General features: G+C 40.4%; 1 protein-coding gene across 5 annotated transcripts in view; it reads left to right on the top strand.

Moving 5' to 3' along the window:
• Positions 1-14,442, top strand: part of SLC1A7 (solute carrier family 1 member 7) — a 92,843-nt gene that overhangs the window by 25,738 nt on the left and 52,663 nt on the right. For all 5 annotated transcript variants that reach the window (XM_037907171.2, XM_007062178.4, XM_043521092.1 and 2 more), the window contains one exon: positions 13,472-13,687. In XM_037907171.2, coding sequence (XP_037763099.1) covers positions 13,472-13,687 — 216 coding nt within the window. The remainder of the gene's footprint in view (positions 1-13,471; positions 13,688-14,442) is intronic.

Genomic DNA, 14,442 nt, shown 5'->3' on the forward strand with positions numbered 1-14,442 from the left:
TTTATCTATAATTCAAACTGACTGTGTTTTAAACTTTGTTTATTCTTTTATTAATCTAGAGACACTTGAAAGAATTGGCAAGCCAGAAATTTAAAGACCATTACATGGATTTTTTCCATAAATCCAAAGCCCTATTTATCTAATTTATACGATTTATTTTCATTTGCATCCCGAGTTCTGGCTTTGGAAAAGAGTTTCTTTATTAGAGCATTTCAAGGCAATGTAACAGCTTGCATTCTATGAATGCTGCTAACACTACAGTTTCTCAGATCTTTTTATCTCTCTGTGATCAAAGTCTGATGTATGTTCCTTCCTACCTTCCTGGGGCTATCTGGGTGGCCTAGTGCACTGGACAACTTGGAAGGGAAGCAGTGATGTAAAAGTTGCCTGGCTTACACCTTCAGTGGGACATGAAACGTGTTATCCTGCTCACATCAAAGATAATTTTGCTATAGAGTTTAATGGGAGGAAGATAGGGCCCATAGGGCTGGAAGGACAGAGCTAGCCCTGGAAGGAGTAGCAGCTCTCAGTGGAAACAGGAAAAATGTGTCCGGTCATGATGCCATACTGAGGTTAAAGTCTTGGATGATCCTGCATCACTGCCTAGATTCAGGGAGAATGGATGGAAGAAGGAGGAAGACTCAGAAGGATATTTTGCGGATTGGAGAGATTTTGAGCTGGAAAAGATTTTATTTCTGTGTCCATCCCTTTAACTCCCGTGCCCAATATTATTTCTAAAGACGACAGTGCTATCCCAGCCTAATGGAGAAGGCCCATGACAATGGCATACCGGACCCAAGAGTTTGTTTATTCTATTTCCTTATGGTAACTCCAAATCCAGCTTAGTGCTGCACTGATTTTTATTTAATTAAATATTTCCTGCAGACTTTTGAGGATCTCCTGAACTGGTGCAGAGCTTGCTGTAATGAACTGGGAGAACAGAATGCATGGGGTGGATTCTGGGCTAGATTCTTTTATTATGATTATTTACGTATTTATTATTTATTATAGTAGTACCTAGCAGCCCTAGTCACGGACCAGGACCCTACTGTGCTGTACGAACACAGAACAAAAAGACAGTCCCTGCACCAACGAGTTTACAATTTAAATAGAAAACAAGAGACAACAGATGTATAAAGGCAGACTGAAGAGTACAGGGAAACAATGTGATAATATTGATCAGCATCATAGGGAGTGGTTTCAACACTTGTCAATTTCTTATTAATGCATATAAGAACTAATAAAAATGAGGGGGAAATATTGTGGAATATTATTTCAACTTTTGGTCAAAATTCCAAAAATTCTAGACTAGCTCTAAAAGCATCTTATATTTCTGGGGCATTGTGATCAGAAAATACTGGGGGAAAGCATTTTTTCAGTTCTGTTCCTTCATTTGCTGAGCTATGAAATTCCCCCTTCAAGCTGCTCTGTTTTATCTTTGTCATCACTGTAAAGTCTCTTTTTATAGTTACAGTCTGTTCCAAAATGGTACTCCACAGGAGTGGAGTAGTTTGCAGTAAAACCAGATACAGGTGTACTTGAGAAAGCAGAAGTGTGCAACTCCTTGCTCATATATAAATAACTTTGTACACTTATTGTCTTGAAGAAGGATAGTTTTGTGATTAAAATGCAGGACTGGCAGTCAAGAGACCTGGGATCTGTTCCTTGCTTTGCTGCAAACTTCCTGTTCAACCTCAAACAAGTCTCCGAATGTCTCTGTGCCTTGGTTTCCCTATGTGTTAAATGGGGATAATAATGCTTCCCTATTTCACCTGTGGCTAAATTCTTTAATGTTTGTAAAGTACTTTAAGATGGCAGGATGCTACAGAAATGAAAATTGTTATTATATTGTTGAGGCTTTCAAAGATTGACCTTGACAAAAAAGGTAAACAGAAGCATGACTGATAAATCAACAAGCATTAGAGAACACTGCAATGCACTGCACTTGCTGAACAGTAATGTAATAATCTCTAATGTAGTTGTTAGAGAGGCTTCCCAATCTCATTGGGAGCTCATGTTTACGAAGGGCTTTTCCATGGCAAGCAATTACGAAATGAGAATACGACTCAATGTGGGGGATGAATGAAAACAAACATGAGTCTAGTAATGACTGTTGGTGGTTAATACTTGACCATTACTTCTTGACAGGATTAATGTCTTTCTAATCACACTAATCCCTTTTGATAACTTTATCCATAATCCATCTATTTCAAAGCAATATCCAGATGGCTTCCGGTGGTGGGGAAGAGAAATGTTTTCCCTTTGCAAGGGTATGTTTTTGATGTTGAGGCAGGTAAAAAAGGAATGCAGTCTTTTAAAGAGGAAGCTATGTAGAAAGAAGTAGGAAATCTACAGAAGGTTAGGATGAGTCTGATTTTCCTAATGTAAGTAAAAGTTTTCCCAAGCACCCATTTGATGTATATCAATGACTGTTAATATGACCCCAAAGATGCTGGTGAGAAGTGGTCATCTGTTTGCCATGGGACTTTCTAATTAGGGTCATTGGAAATCTGGGGAGTTCCCCCCGTGATTAGTCAGAAGTTGTTTTAAAATCTGTGTTTTGCTTTGCTTAAGCAAGTTTTACTCAAAGCACACATGAAATACACTAATAAATAGTCTCAGTTATTTGTGCCGTTACTAGGTAGTTCAAAATAAAACTTTTTATTTCATCCAGTGTTGTATTTTTTAAAAAAATCCCTAAATCCTTGATCTTTCTTTCCCCTTCCAACTTCCCCTTAAGATTTTAGCCCAGATATTTTAGTCCATTGAGACCTTCCCATTACCCTGGATTCCCCCTTTGTTCCTTCCTCCCAGACTACTAAACTGAAGCCCAAACAAACATACCTGGTTGGATAGAACTTTAATTTTTGTACATGAGTAAAAATTGTAAATCATGCTGAAATGCTCTCATAAAAGGTGCTGTATAAGTGCAAAGTATTACTATTGTGGATCATTCTTCCTAATGAATTCAACCATACTAGATAAAACATTTTAGCTAGAGGTTTCTGTTAGGATGATTATCAGTGAACTGTTTAATTACTGACACCTAAAATGTTGTTATGTTTCAGAGTCTATATGCCACGAGTGAATGGGGATAGCTATTGGCAAAATTCTGCTCTTATTATGTAAACTCAGAGTAAGTACAATGACTTAATGAAGTTCCATCCCCAATTAGTGGGATTTTCTGATGTGATCTGATACATCAGTTTAGAAAAGGCAAGTTAGAATTGGTCAGATTATGAAACGATAAATTGTTTTACAGGAAATGGACCAATGTAAATGTAGAGCTAACTAAAGCCTCATAGTGGAGCACATTTCATTTGTTAAAAGTAAAATTCTATACCCTGCAAGTAATGCTAATATGGGCCATCAGTTCTGCAGCATGCAGACCAACAAGCCACAGTAAGTCAACTTTAATGAGGTTTGATGGCCCATAAACCCAGAAACATTTGGACTCATAGTGAATACAGAACTTTCAGTGGGTACAACTTGATGACCAGCCGTATGGATGATTGTTGGAGCCTGAGAATGCAGAAGTTCACCAAGGATTTATTGGATCAACTAGGTTGAATCAGAAAAAGAAGAAACAAACTACTCCCAGGAGCACAAAGAAGCCCCTGAAATACTTTTCCTATTTTATTGGAACATTACACACATCAGATTTTTTGTTCATTTCAAAAATTGAGGCCATGGGGTTGTGTATGTGAGAGAGGAATGTATAGAAATATAGGTTTCAGAGTAACAGCTGTGTTAGTCTGTATTTGCAAAAAGAAAAGGAGTACTTGTGGCACCTTAGAGACTAACCAATTTATTTGAGCATAAGCTTTCGCGAGCTACAGCTCACTTCATCGGATGCATCGATGAAGTGAGCTGTAGCTCACGAAAGCTTATGCTCAAATAAATTGATTAGTCTCTAAGGTGCCACAAGTACTCCTTTTCTTTTTATAGAAATATAGGCATTGCCATAGTGGATTAGACCTGAGATCTGCTCTAGTTCATTATGCTGTCTCAGATAGTGCCCAACATCAGACACTTTAAACTTTAAAGGAAGGTGCAAGAATTGTCTCAGTCCCTAATAGTTCGGCTTTGGCTTAAACTTTTGACCATGACATTTAATATCTCTTCCAAAATTTGTTAGCATTAACTATTCTCATATACATTTTGGAAAAGCTATTAAACCTTATAGTCAAGGGCATATTTTGCTGTAACAAAATTAACAAATATTTCCTGGGAGTGGAGTGAAAAGAACATTCATGTTTTTGCAGAAATGATGGAAAGTCAGGGGTTGCCATAACTGCTCAGATAGGCTGAAAAGTATCTTAAGTTGTAGGACTCCCATTTGCCCAAACTCTGACAAACACCAAACAACTCTTTGAATGCTTTACCTTATGTCTGGTGACTTAATTTCATGTATCAAACGTTTTTCATGTGACTTCAAGGCTGATCAATTTCAGAGGCCTGATGAGGGGTGACATTATAGTACATGAGAGCCAGACACTGGTTGGAAGATATTGAAACGTGTCTGCTAAGAAGTTAAAAGTGAACTAATACAACATCTTGAAAGAAGCTTGTGAAACTGCTCGGAGTAGTTTTGTTTACTTATATAGTCAAGAATGTGCATTATAAGAACCTAGAATAGAGGGAAAACCTGAATTTGTAAGGTCAGCTTGATTTAAGATAGACAACCATTTGGAAGCTCACCTCTCCTGACTTCTCTATTTTTCTAGAAACTAGGAGGCATATTTTTCACTGACATTCTTCCATCCCATTATAAGAACTCTTAGGGCTGCTCAGACCAATAGTGAGGAGACCCTTTCTTGGAGGAGTAACTGCATATTACTTATGTTATGCAATAGTTGTGATGCTGGGTGTGTGTGGTAGACTGGATCTCCTCTTCCTTTTGGTATCAAAAACACCTAAGCCAACTTAGAAAAAATGTCAGACACTGTCAGACTTGTCATATTAGTTACTGGACTTCTCTTCTTGAAAGTGATTCTCAGGGTTTGCTTAAAATGTAGCATGCCCCATCCCACCCACAGCCTTCTGCCAGGTAATTTCTACCCTTCCTTCTCTAACTTGGGCATTGCATGAAATTAGCAGTATGTGCCTTGTCTGAGAACTGCAAACCCTATTCAGCCTTTCACCCCTCCACTGGTTACCCCTGTTGTGCCTCCATAATTAATTACTTTTGAGGACTACCTCATCACAGTGTGACCTCACCACTACTTTATCTGGTGGCAGGATAATCTTATTACAGATGATGATCTTGTTAATGAAATCCCCAAAACAGGACAATCTCATTATTAGCCCCCTCCAGGATTTATCACCTATGAGCCAAGCTTTGATTGGATCCTAACTGCACATCATATTCCCATGTGTAGCTCCCTCGCCCTCAAGTTGATGATAGGCATATGAAGCAGCAGAGATGTACTTGTTTTGCGAATAACCAAGTCCATTCTAACTTTGTGCCCAGAGAGCCTTCACCATCAGTCTCCTGTTGAAAGTCCCCTGTTGATCTATAAAACAATGAACATCCATGAAAACTTCTTCATACTGTCCAACCAATATGATCATGTGGTTAAACTGGTATTAGAATATTTCTAGATCCTAGGATATGGTTTGTATTATATTCTATAGTGATGAAGAAAAGCATGCACATTTTGCATTCTCATACCCTTTTCAGCACGTAGGTCTTTGGTGTAAGTCACAAAAGGGAAGAATACTCCTATCTGCATAAACTGGTTTGGGTTAGTCCAACCACCTTTTACTCTTGAGTTAGGTTCTTTGAAAATGAAGACTGTATTGCTCTGGGTTTAGACGAATCTCTTTGTCTTAGGGCTATATAGTGTGTGAGGTATAGAAACAGTTACATGTTTTTATTATTTGTGCAGTGCTCACTGGATGTTGAGGCATCTGTCCCAGGCCTTCTTATCAGCTTTCAGGCTCTTTTTAGGCCTTGTCTAAAGGAGGAAGTTGTTCTGATTTAACTAAATCACCTAACCCACTTGTGTGGACACTCTTATTTCTGTTTGAGTGCCTTCTATCAACGTGGTTTACATCACTAAGGAATCAACTAGACTGATTTAGTGCAATCAGTACAACTTTCTCACATACACAAAGCTTCAGGCTGACAGCAAAGAATGGTGTTAAATGCTGGTGGAAGTTACAAGAGCTGAGGGAAGACTATCTGTAGTCTCTGTGGCGGGCGAGTGCTCATTTTCACTGGAGAGCAACTTCCTGATTAACAGAAGTGATGACTCTCTCAAAAGGGGTCACACGCAGTCATCCTTTGCTAGAAGCTTCGTGGACACTCCATTGGGCCTCAAAAGAGAGAATTGTGTTTGAAAAGGGGACTAACGGTTAAGACACAGGACTGGGAATTTGCAAAACCTAGGCTTTTTTCTAAGCTATGCCCCAGATTTCCTGTGCAACCTTCAATATGACACTTAGGGCCAGCTTCTTTCCCCATGACTCGTGCTGGGCCTGATTCGCCACTGAATTGCACCCTGTGGAATAATTTATCTCAGTGAAAAGTGAGTGTAGAATACTATCATTTTGAACTGGTTACATTTTGCATTCACTTTGCACAGGTGCAGTGGACCACACAAGGTGCAAGGAGGTGGAGTATCAGGCCTCTTGAGTAGTACCTTACTTTACAAGTCATTCTAATGTGAGTCAAGGTGTCAGAACTGGGCCCTTAACCTGTCTGTTTGCCTATCTGTAAAATTAAGATGATAATAAAGGGATATTTTGAAGCTTCATTCATTAATGCTTTAAATACATTTGGGATTATCAGACAGACGATAATCTACATACATATAAAATTACTTTATCATAACAAAGAGAAATTTTTCCCCTCAGTTTGGGCCTATCATCTGCGGATGATATTGCAAGCCATGGGCCAAATCTTGAGAGGTGCTGAGCTCCCATAATTACCATTTATTTCAGTGTAAGATGCAGGTGGCCCAGTACTTCTTAGGATCTGATGCCATACAAGCTGCAATGGTTAGACACCATGTGGGAGAGTTAAAGAGGGAATTTCTACCTTGTAACATGGAATTTCTTTCCTCTGTGGTTCAAAGCCGGAAACATAACATTAGTTTAGTGTGCAATGTAATTAGTTTTCATCTAGTAGGTTTAGTTGGCAAGCAGAGGGTAAATCAAAAGCCAGAGCACAATTGCTGACTCTTAGAAATAAAACATATTAAGCTGGCTATCTGTATTGTTACTAAGATTTCCAAACAACCCGTGTTTCCAGAAACACTCTGACCATCGAACAAACAGTTTGCTTCCAAATACTTAGTCATCTTGTCCTTTGATCTTTTATTTGTTCTGTTTAACTGAATCTATAATAAATCCGTTAATATTTTAACGGTAATTTACAATAATTAAAACATTAGCAGGCATTTGTATTCTAATGTAAAAGCAGCAGTTTAACTCTTAAAAGTATCTCATCTATGCTCTAACAATTTCAAAGTATGATCAACAGCACTGGTCATTTTTTAAGTTTTGTAAACCATAAAAAGCAGAAGTGTCAGAAATTGATTATTAAACGTAGCACAGAGAGAGACAGCACTGATTTGGTCCTCCCTAAAATCCATTTTTAAACTCCATTTCTGCTGAAAGGCCTATAAGGAAGCAGACAACATATGGTGGCTTAGCTGACAGGCACTGGGAGAAAGCTATTTATGTGATACAAAACTAAAACCAAAAAAAGGAAAACATGCATAAATATAAAAATATAGATTAATATAAAATTGAATTGCCTCTTCCTCCTCCACCCTTTGTATGCCACCTGTCTTCTTGGATTTAAGCTCTTCATGGCAAGTACCATGGCTACTTCTTCGTTATTTGTATTACAGTAGCACCTTGAGACACAAAACGTGTGTCCATGTTACCGATCAAGTCATAGGTAGTCTGGCCTAGTAGCTGAAGCAAGAGTCTTACCTACCAGTTAAGAGCTGAATCCAGCAGGAGTGGGTCAGGAGGGAAGCCCAAAGTTTTAGTCAGGTGTCAAGAAACCAAAGCCTAAGCCAAAGGGTTAATCTGAGCCACAGTCAAAAAACATAGTATGGGGGGCGGAAAGAGCAGGAGTTGGAGCCAGGAGTCAGAAACCAAGGCCTAAGCCAAAGGGTTAGCTGGAGGCAGAGTCAGAAGGCAGAGCCAAAGGTCTGAGCCAGGAGTCAGGAAGAAGCTGGGGGCTGGAGCAGGAGCATGGCTAGAGACATTGGGGACAGGGACAGGACCAAGTGCAGCTGCAGGGTAGGAATGTGTTCAGCAGCCACTGAACTGCTACTGCTACTGAGCTTAAGTATCAGCCTGTTGACCTGGCATCTGCGTCCTTGTGGAACAGGGCATCTGTCTTCCCATTCCATGATCCCAAGCAATAGCTGACGATGAAATCAGATCTGACAGAGAAAAGTGACCAGTAGATCGATAGCTGCTTAAGGTTACAAGTGATTTGACGATATTCCAGATTCTTATGGTCAGTAATGACCAGGACCGAGAACCGATCTCCCTTTAGAAGTTATCTCTGTTCTTCAGATGTTGCCTTTATCACCAGTAACTTCTTGTCTCAGATATCATAATTCTTCTCAGTGGGTGTTAGTTTTTATGAATAAAAGGTGTAGGGATGGAATTGGTTTTGAGAGCCAGTATGTTGTGACAGAACGGCTCCAATGGCAAAGTTCGAAGCATCTGTCACTATGGTGAAGGTCTTGGCAGGATTTGGGTGTACGAGAATGGGAGCTGAGGTAAAAGATCTGTTTAGCTGACCAAACTCAATCTGTATCTCTGATGACCAGACAAAAGTGGACCCCTTTTCAAAGGAGTGCAGTTTTCAGGGCAAAAAGGTGAGAGAATCCTTTGATAAAACCTACAGAAATTGGTAAACCCAAGAAACCACTAAACTTTTGGGGCATTTTACCTGGAGATGGCAGATACTTCAGAGGAAATTATATACGAGAGGAACTCGATTGTATCTCTGTCAAACTCAAATTTCTCTAATTTGTTATAAAGATGGTTTTGGCAGAGTGTGTTGAGAACATGGGCCCTGTTGCTTGTGCAGCATCTGGTTTTTGGAAAGAATGAGAATATCGTCCAAATAAATAACCACGAACTAGTCCAGTATGTCCCAGAAGATATCACTGATGAAATGCTGGAACATCACTGGACTATTACATAACCTCCCCAGGTAGCCTCACCAGCTAGCAAACAAATATTAAGTCCTACTTGGGTCTGGTCAGTGGAGAATGACTGGGGCCAAAACATGAACAGGAGCTGGCACAAGTTCATGAAGCCGCAGAACTTGTTATGGTTCCTGTCAGACTTATCCGGCATTCGAATCTCCAGCTCCATAGAAGCTGGGGCAGCAGATTTGGGCATGATGGCTCGAGCCTGTAGGGCTTCAGTTTGTATCAGCAAGGCCATAACCTGGGCCTGTAAGGTCTGCAGGATTCCCGCAATGTTCAGCAGGGAGATGGCTGTCTCCACAGAATCCAGCTGAAGGGCAGTCTGGCCCCTTACCTGCCCTTGTTCAATCTTTTAGGCTGCTTAAACTGTCGGCAACCGAGTCATAGGTGGTCTGGCCTACTGATTGGAGCAAGAGTCTGGCCTATCACTTAGAGATGAATCCAGATGGGGCGGGTCCAGGAGAGAAGCCAAGGGCAATAGCTGGACGTCAGAGACCAAAAGCCAAAGCCAAAAGATTAATTGGAGTCACAGTCAAAAAGCACAGCAGGGGATCAGAGCCAGAGTCAAAAAATGAAGCCTAAGCTGAAGGGTTAACCAGAGTCACAGTTAGAAGGTGGAGATGAGGGTCTCAGCTGAGAGTCAGAAAGATGCTGGGGGCTGGAGCAGGTAGGTGCAGGTCAATCAGGACCAGCTGCACTCATTAGTTTGCCAGGAAATTGGCCCTGCTTCAGCCTAGGCCACTGACAGTCCGGTGTAGTAGAAGACAGTCCCTACCCAGAAGAGCTTACAATCTAAATGGATAAGACACACAAAGGGTGAAAGGGGAAACAGAAGCACAGAGAAGTGACTTGCCCAATGTCACACAGTTGGTCAGTGGCAGAGCCAGGAATAGAACCAAAGTCTTGTAGTCTAGTGCCCTGTCCACGCCACAGAACACATCTTTCTAGTTACAGATCTGCTAGCCATGGGATCAGTGCCTCCCTCTGCCTCTATTTGTCCAGTACCTAACATAAAGGACCCCTGAATCTGATTAAGGGCTTTGGGTGGCACTGTAATATAAGTAACAATAATTAAAAATGGTGACTGGTGTGAAACTAGAGAACTGGTTGTATGTTACAGAGACATTTGAGTTTTTCCTTTTATTGAGGTAGCTTGTCAGGAGTCAGTATATTTATGTGTTAGATTCAAAAGGTGTTAACCTGTATTTAGGGCACAAAGGCAATTCCTCCATCTTCTCTTGATAGGGTGATCCTCCAAAAATGTTTTGTTCATATTTTTTCAAATAAAGGCACACAGTTCAGTTCACTCAGATTTGTAGGATCAAATTGTTCATGGGTATTCAGACAATGGCAGGGTATTTGTAAAAATGTTCACAATTCAAGAGGTCCATGAATTTTTAAGTTATTTATTATTTAATTATTTGGAAGTGATTTATTCATTAGTCTTGTTTCAGTACCTGCACAGAATCAATATCATATGACTCAGCGGATTAATCATATAATGTGAATAACAAATGGCAAATAGACCAAGAGAGCTCAGTGAATTCTTATGAATAACAAATACATTTGAAAAAAATCAGCAACAGTTTGCAAATGCTCTGTTAAACTGAAAAAGGAGCTACATTTGTAACCCGGCTTTAGAACAAACGTGTATCTTCTTGATCAAGCCATTTCAGTCTTCTTCCAGGGACCATTTGACAATTAAAGGTCAAATTCTGCTCTCCGTCACACCTCAGAAAACAGTATAATTGTAAGATTGCAATGGAGAGCAGAATTTGATTCCAGTAGTCTAATTAACATCAAAATTATTCTTCATAAAATGATCCCGTGAAAGTTAGATTACTTACAATATTTAACTTAACTTTTATAAAATAGTTTTTTGTTTGTTTTAGAACAATACTCGCCCTTCCTCCCCCCAGTACTGCTCTGAACTGATAACAAAACATGCTGGACTGGAGATTGGCAAAGCAGAAAAACAATGCATTTTCTTAATTAATCTACTGGATAGCAGGAACCTGAGCATTAAATCCCACCACTATTATTTCACTCAATCTACTATTAAGGTTAAGCTGCCCTTCAGCTCTAGACAACTTCACCAAACAGTGCAAGATGAAGGGGATCCTGCAAATATCAGGAGTTGTCTGCTAATAAATAGTTATTTGTGATGAAGGATTTGACAAGCAACTCTCCATAATGGTAACAGCTCCATGAAATGGTCACACTAAAACTTGACATGTTGTACTTCACCTTTTTATTTTTTTTTTTACTGTGCTATATTTAAAGGAAACTAGAAATTGTTTTAAAAATTAAACATTAACCAAAGCCAAGTGAAACACTGGTGTTTCCAGGTTTATTAGTAAATTGTAACACAGCTTGAGATAACATAAATCTTCATGATCCTGGGCCTAGTTCAAAGCAGTGCTGAGCAAATTTAGGGCTAGATGGTGGCCTGTCTTATGTGCCTGTGCAGGGAAATTAGGGGGCAGTAAAGCACTACAAAGGTTGCTGTGTGATGTTTCGGGGCTTGAAGAGCCTCTGGTCCCCCTCCCACATAGGTGGATGAGGAATGGATGGGCAGGGTGGGTATGGGCTTCACTCCCCAATGTGTGGGGCAGTGCAGCTACACCAGGTCACTGTACCAAGCAGAGGGCTGGTACAATGTGTGACCCCATCACTAGAGCAGGAGGAAACTGGGAAGCAGAATGAGTCACAATCTGCTTCCTGGTCTGCTCTTGGGGAAGCACAAGAACACACTGCCCTGACACAGGGCTCATGGCAAAACCCTCTTCAATCTTTATGCTTTTATGTAAAAACCAGACACAATCACATGCCTAGGTTGCACATGTGGTTACCGCAGCTGATTCTAGAAATTATCATTGCACACAGAAATAGCCTGTTAAACATATAACTGACCATTTTTTCTATGTAACTCTTCAATTTGCATGTGCAAGCAGAGTAAAGTTATGTACAAGTTAGGTGCCAATTGCACACAATTTTTCCATGGACAATTTTGAAAATCGGTCCCTTGAGATTCATAGAGCAGTCAATATGTACTTATTTTACTTGTGCCAAAATGCACATGGAGCTTTGACCCTGAGAATAAGGTGATGCATTACTGGAATGGCTAAACAGAATATCTCCGGTTAGTTTATTTTTTTTCACTAATAAAGTAACAAACTGCTGTGGTCAGTTTATTCACTCAGCAACAGTAATTTAACCACATATTAGTAATAACCATAAGTTAAGCACATCTGAATACTAACCATAAGTTAATAGTTTCTGTATGTATCATCGGTACTTATGACGTCCATTACCATAGCAGCTGAGTGACTCGCACTCTTTAAGGGATTTAAAGGTGGAAACACCCAAACGTGAATGCAGTGTCAGTTACAGCTTATAGCAAAAAAGAGCAACAAAATAGTAGAACAATGTATTACTAGCCCAAGAGGCCAAGAGGAAGGAGAATGAATTTTACAAACATATCGAGGGGAAAAAGCTAGTAGGAAGAAGAAAGCATGTCTGTTAATATTATGAGGCAAGGGATGAAATTCATGGTGACCCAGGAACAGCCGAGAGGGTTGGAGAGTGAGTCCACCCTGCATTCACCCCGCAGCAGCTCCTGTCCCACAGGGCTGGCCTGGCTCCCTGCTCCAGCCCATTGGCTCTCATGTGCCAGCAGGGTCATCCCCACTATGATGCACCAGCCCACTCCTTTCCTGGCCCTGACCCCACTGGATCGCCTGCCCCAAGCTGGGCTGTGGTGAGCCAAAAGGTGTTTGGGCAACAACCCAGGTGGCAGCCTCAGCTCCACGGCCTATGGCCGGGGTTAGGGTCAATATTTCAATAAAGGTGGGTATGTCTGCATAAATTAGTGGTCTTGGTAGTCAAAGTCCACCAATCTAGCCACGCACCCACAGCAGTGATTTGATTTCCCAGTGAGGGAACCATATTAGCACAGTGTGGCTCTGTCTCCTGCCAGTTGCGAGACCATGCATGGAGTTTTGTGAAACAGCTACTTCTTTCAAGCTACTAGGATCTGTTTTTATTAGCTTGGACAGTAGAGGCACATGCGTTTAGATCCAGAGGTCCCAGGTTCAGTCACCTCTGGGGACTGTATCTCGGACATCTGGATCGAAAAGCTCCTTCCAGAAGCATCATTATATAGGCAAGTAGGTGGAGGATAATTAGACTAATTAAGAAATGAGGTTTTACACTGTACTAATTATATGAAAAAGATACTATATGTTTTGTGTGTTTTTTTGTGTTTGTTTTTTCTACAGCTTAATGTCTGGGCTAGCAGCCTTGGATGCCAAGACTTCCAGTCGATTAGGCATCATAACCGTCACTTACTATCTGTGGACAACATTTGTGGCTGTGATTGTGGGAATAATTATGGTCTCCATTATCCATCCTGGTGGAGCAGCCCAGAAGGAGAACACTGAAGAGAGTGGAAAGCCAATTATGAGCTCTGCAGATGCACTGCTAGACTTAATTCGGTAACTACATTCATTCTTACTGCTTTTTGAAGGTAACACGTTGCATGTTACATAACAACATAAGGAGCCACGGCATTAAGGATATATTTTGAAATCAGTGATGATCCTTTTGAGAATATGGCAGAAACTAGATCTAAAAACAATACCCCAAAATAAGATTATAAAGGTAAATAGGGAGCTCCTTTTTACCCTTTCTCATACTAGACCAAGGAGACACCCAATGAAATGGAAAGGCAAACAATATTAAACTGAAAAAAAGGAAATATTTTTACAGAATTCATAATTAACTCATGCAATTTATTGGCACAATATGTTACTGAGGCCAAGAGCTTAGTGGGACTCAAAAAAGGATTAAAATGTTATTGTTTTATTGGTCTTTACCTCACTTAATATCAACACCTACTGGATAGTGGACAGTAGGTAGTTTCATGGTTTAGGGCAGAAGCATGCCTCAGCCTAATTTGCTCAGGTTCAAGGCAACTTTAACTTGCACCTTTTCTACTTTGAGCACAGGACTGTAAGTGCCATTGGTACTAATTTGGGGTAACTGCTACTCGGAGAACTCTGGATACCAGCTGGATGACTCAGTGACTAATGTAATATCATGTATGACTCATTTGTGATATAGAGGTCACACTGATGTCCTACTGACAGGTGGACAAACCCATACCCCAGGGTACAACCTGAGTTACAAGACGGAAGGAATTTTCCCCCACTCAAGCCATGAAGTGGTAGAAGAGTTCCATGCGGGGTAC

The sequence above is a fragment of the Chelonia mydas genome, chromosome 8, assembly GCF_015237465.2.
Source record: "Chelonia mydas isolate rCheMyd1 chromosome 8, rCheMyd1.pri.v2, whole genome shotgun sequence".
Lineage (NCBI taxonomy): Eukaryota > Metazoa > Chordata > Testudines > Cheloniidae > Chelonia > Chelonia mydas.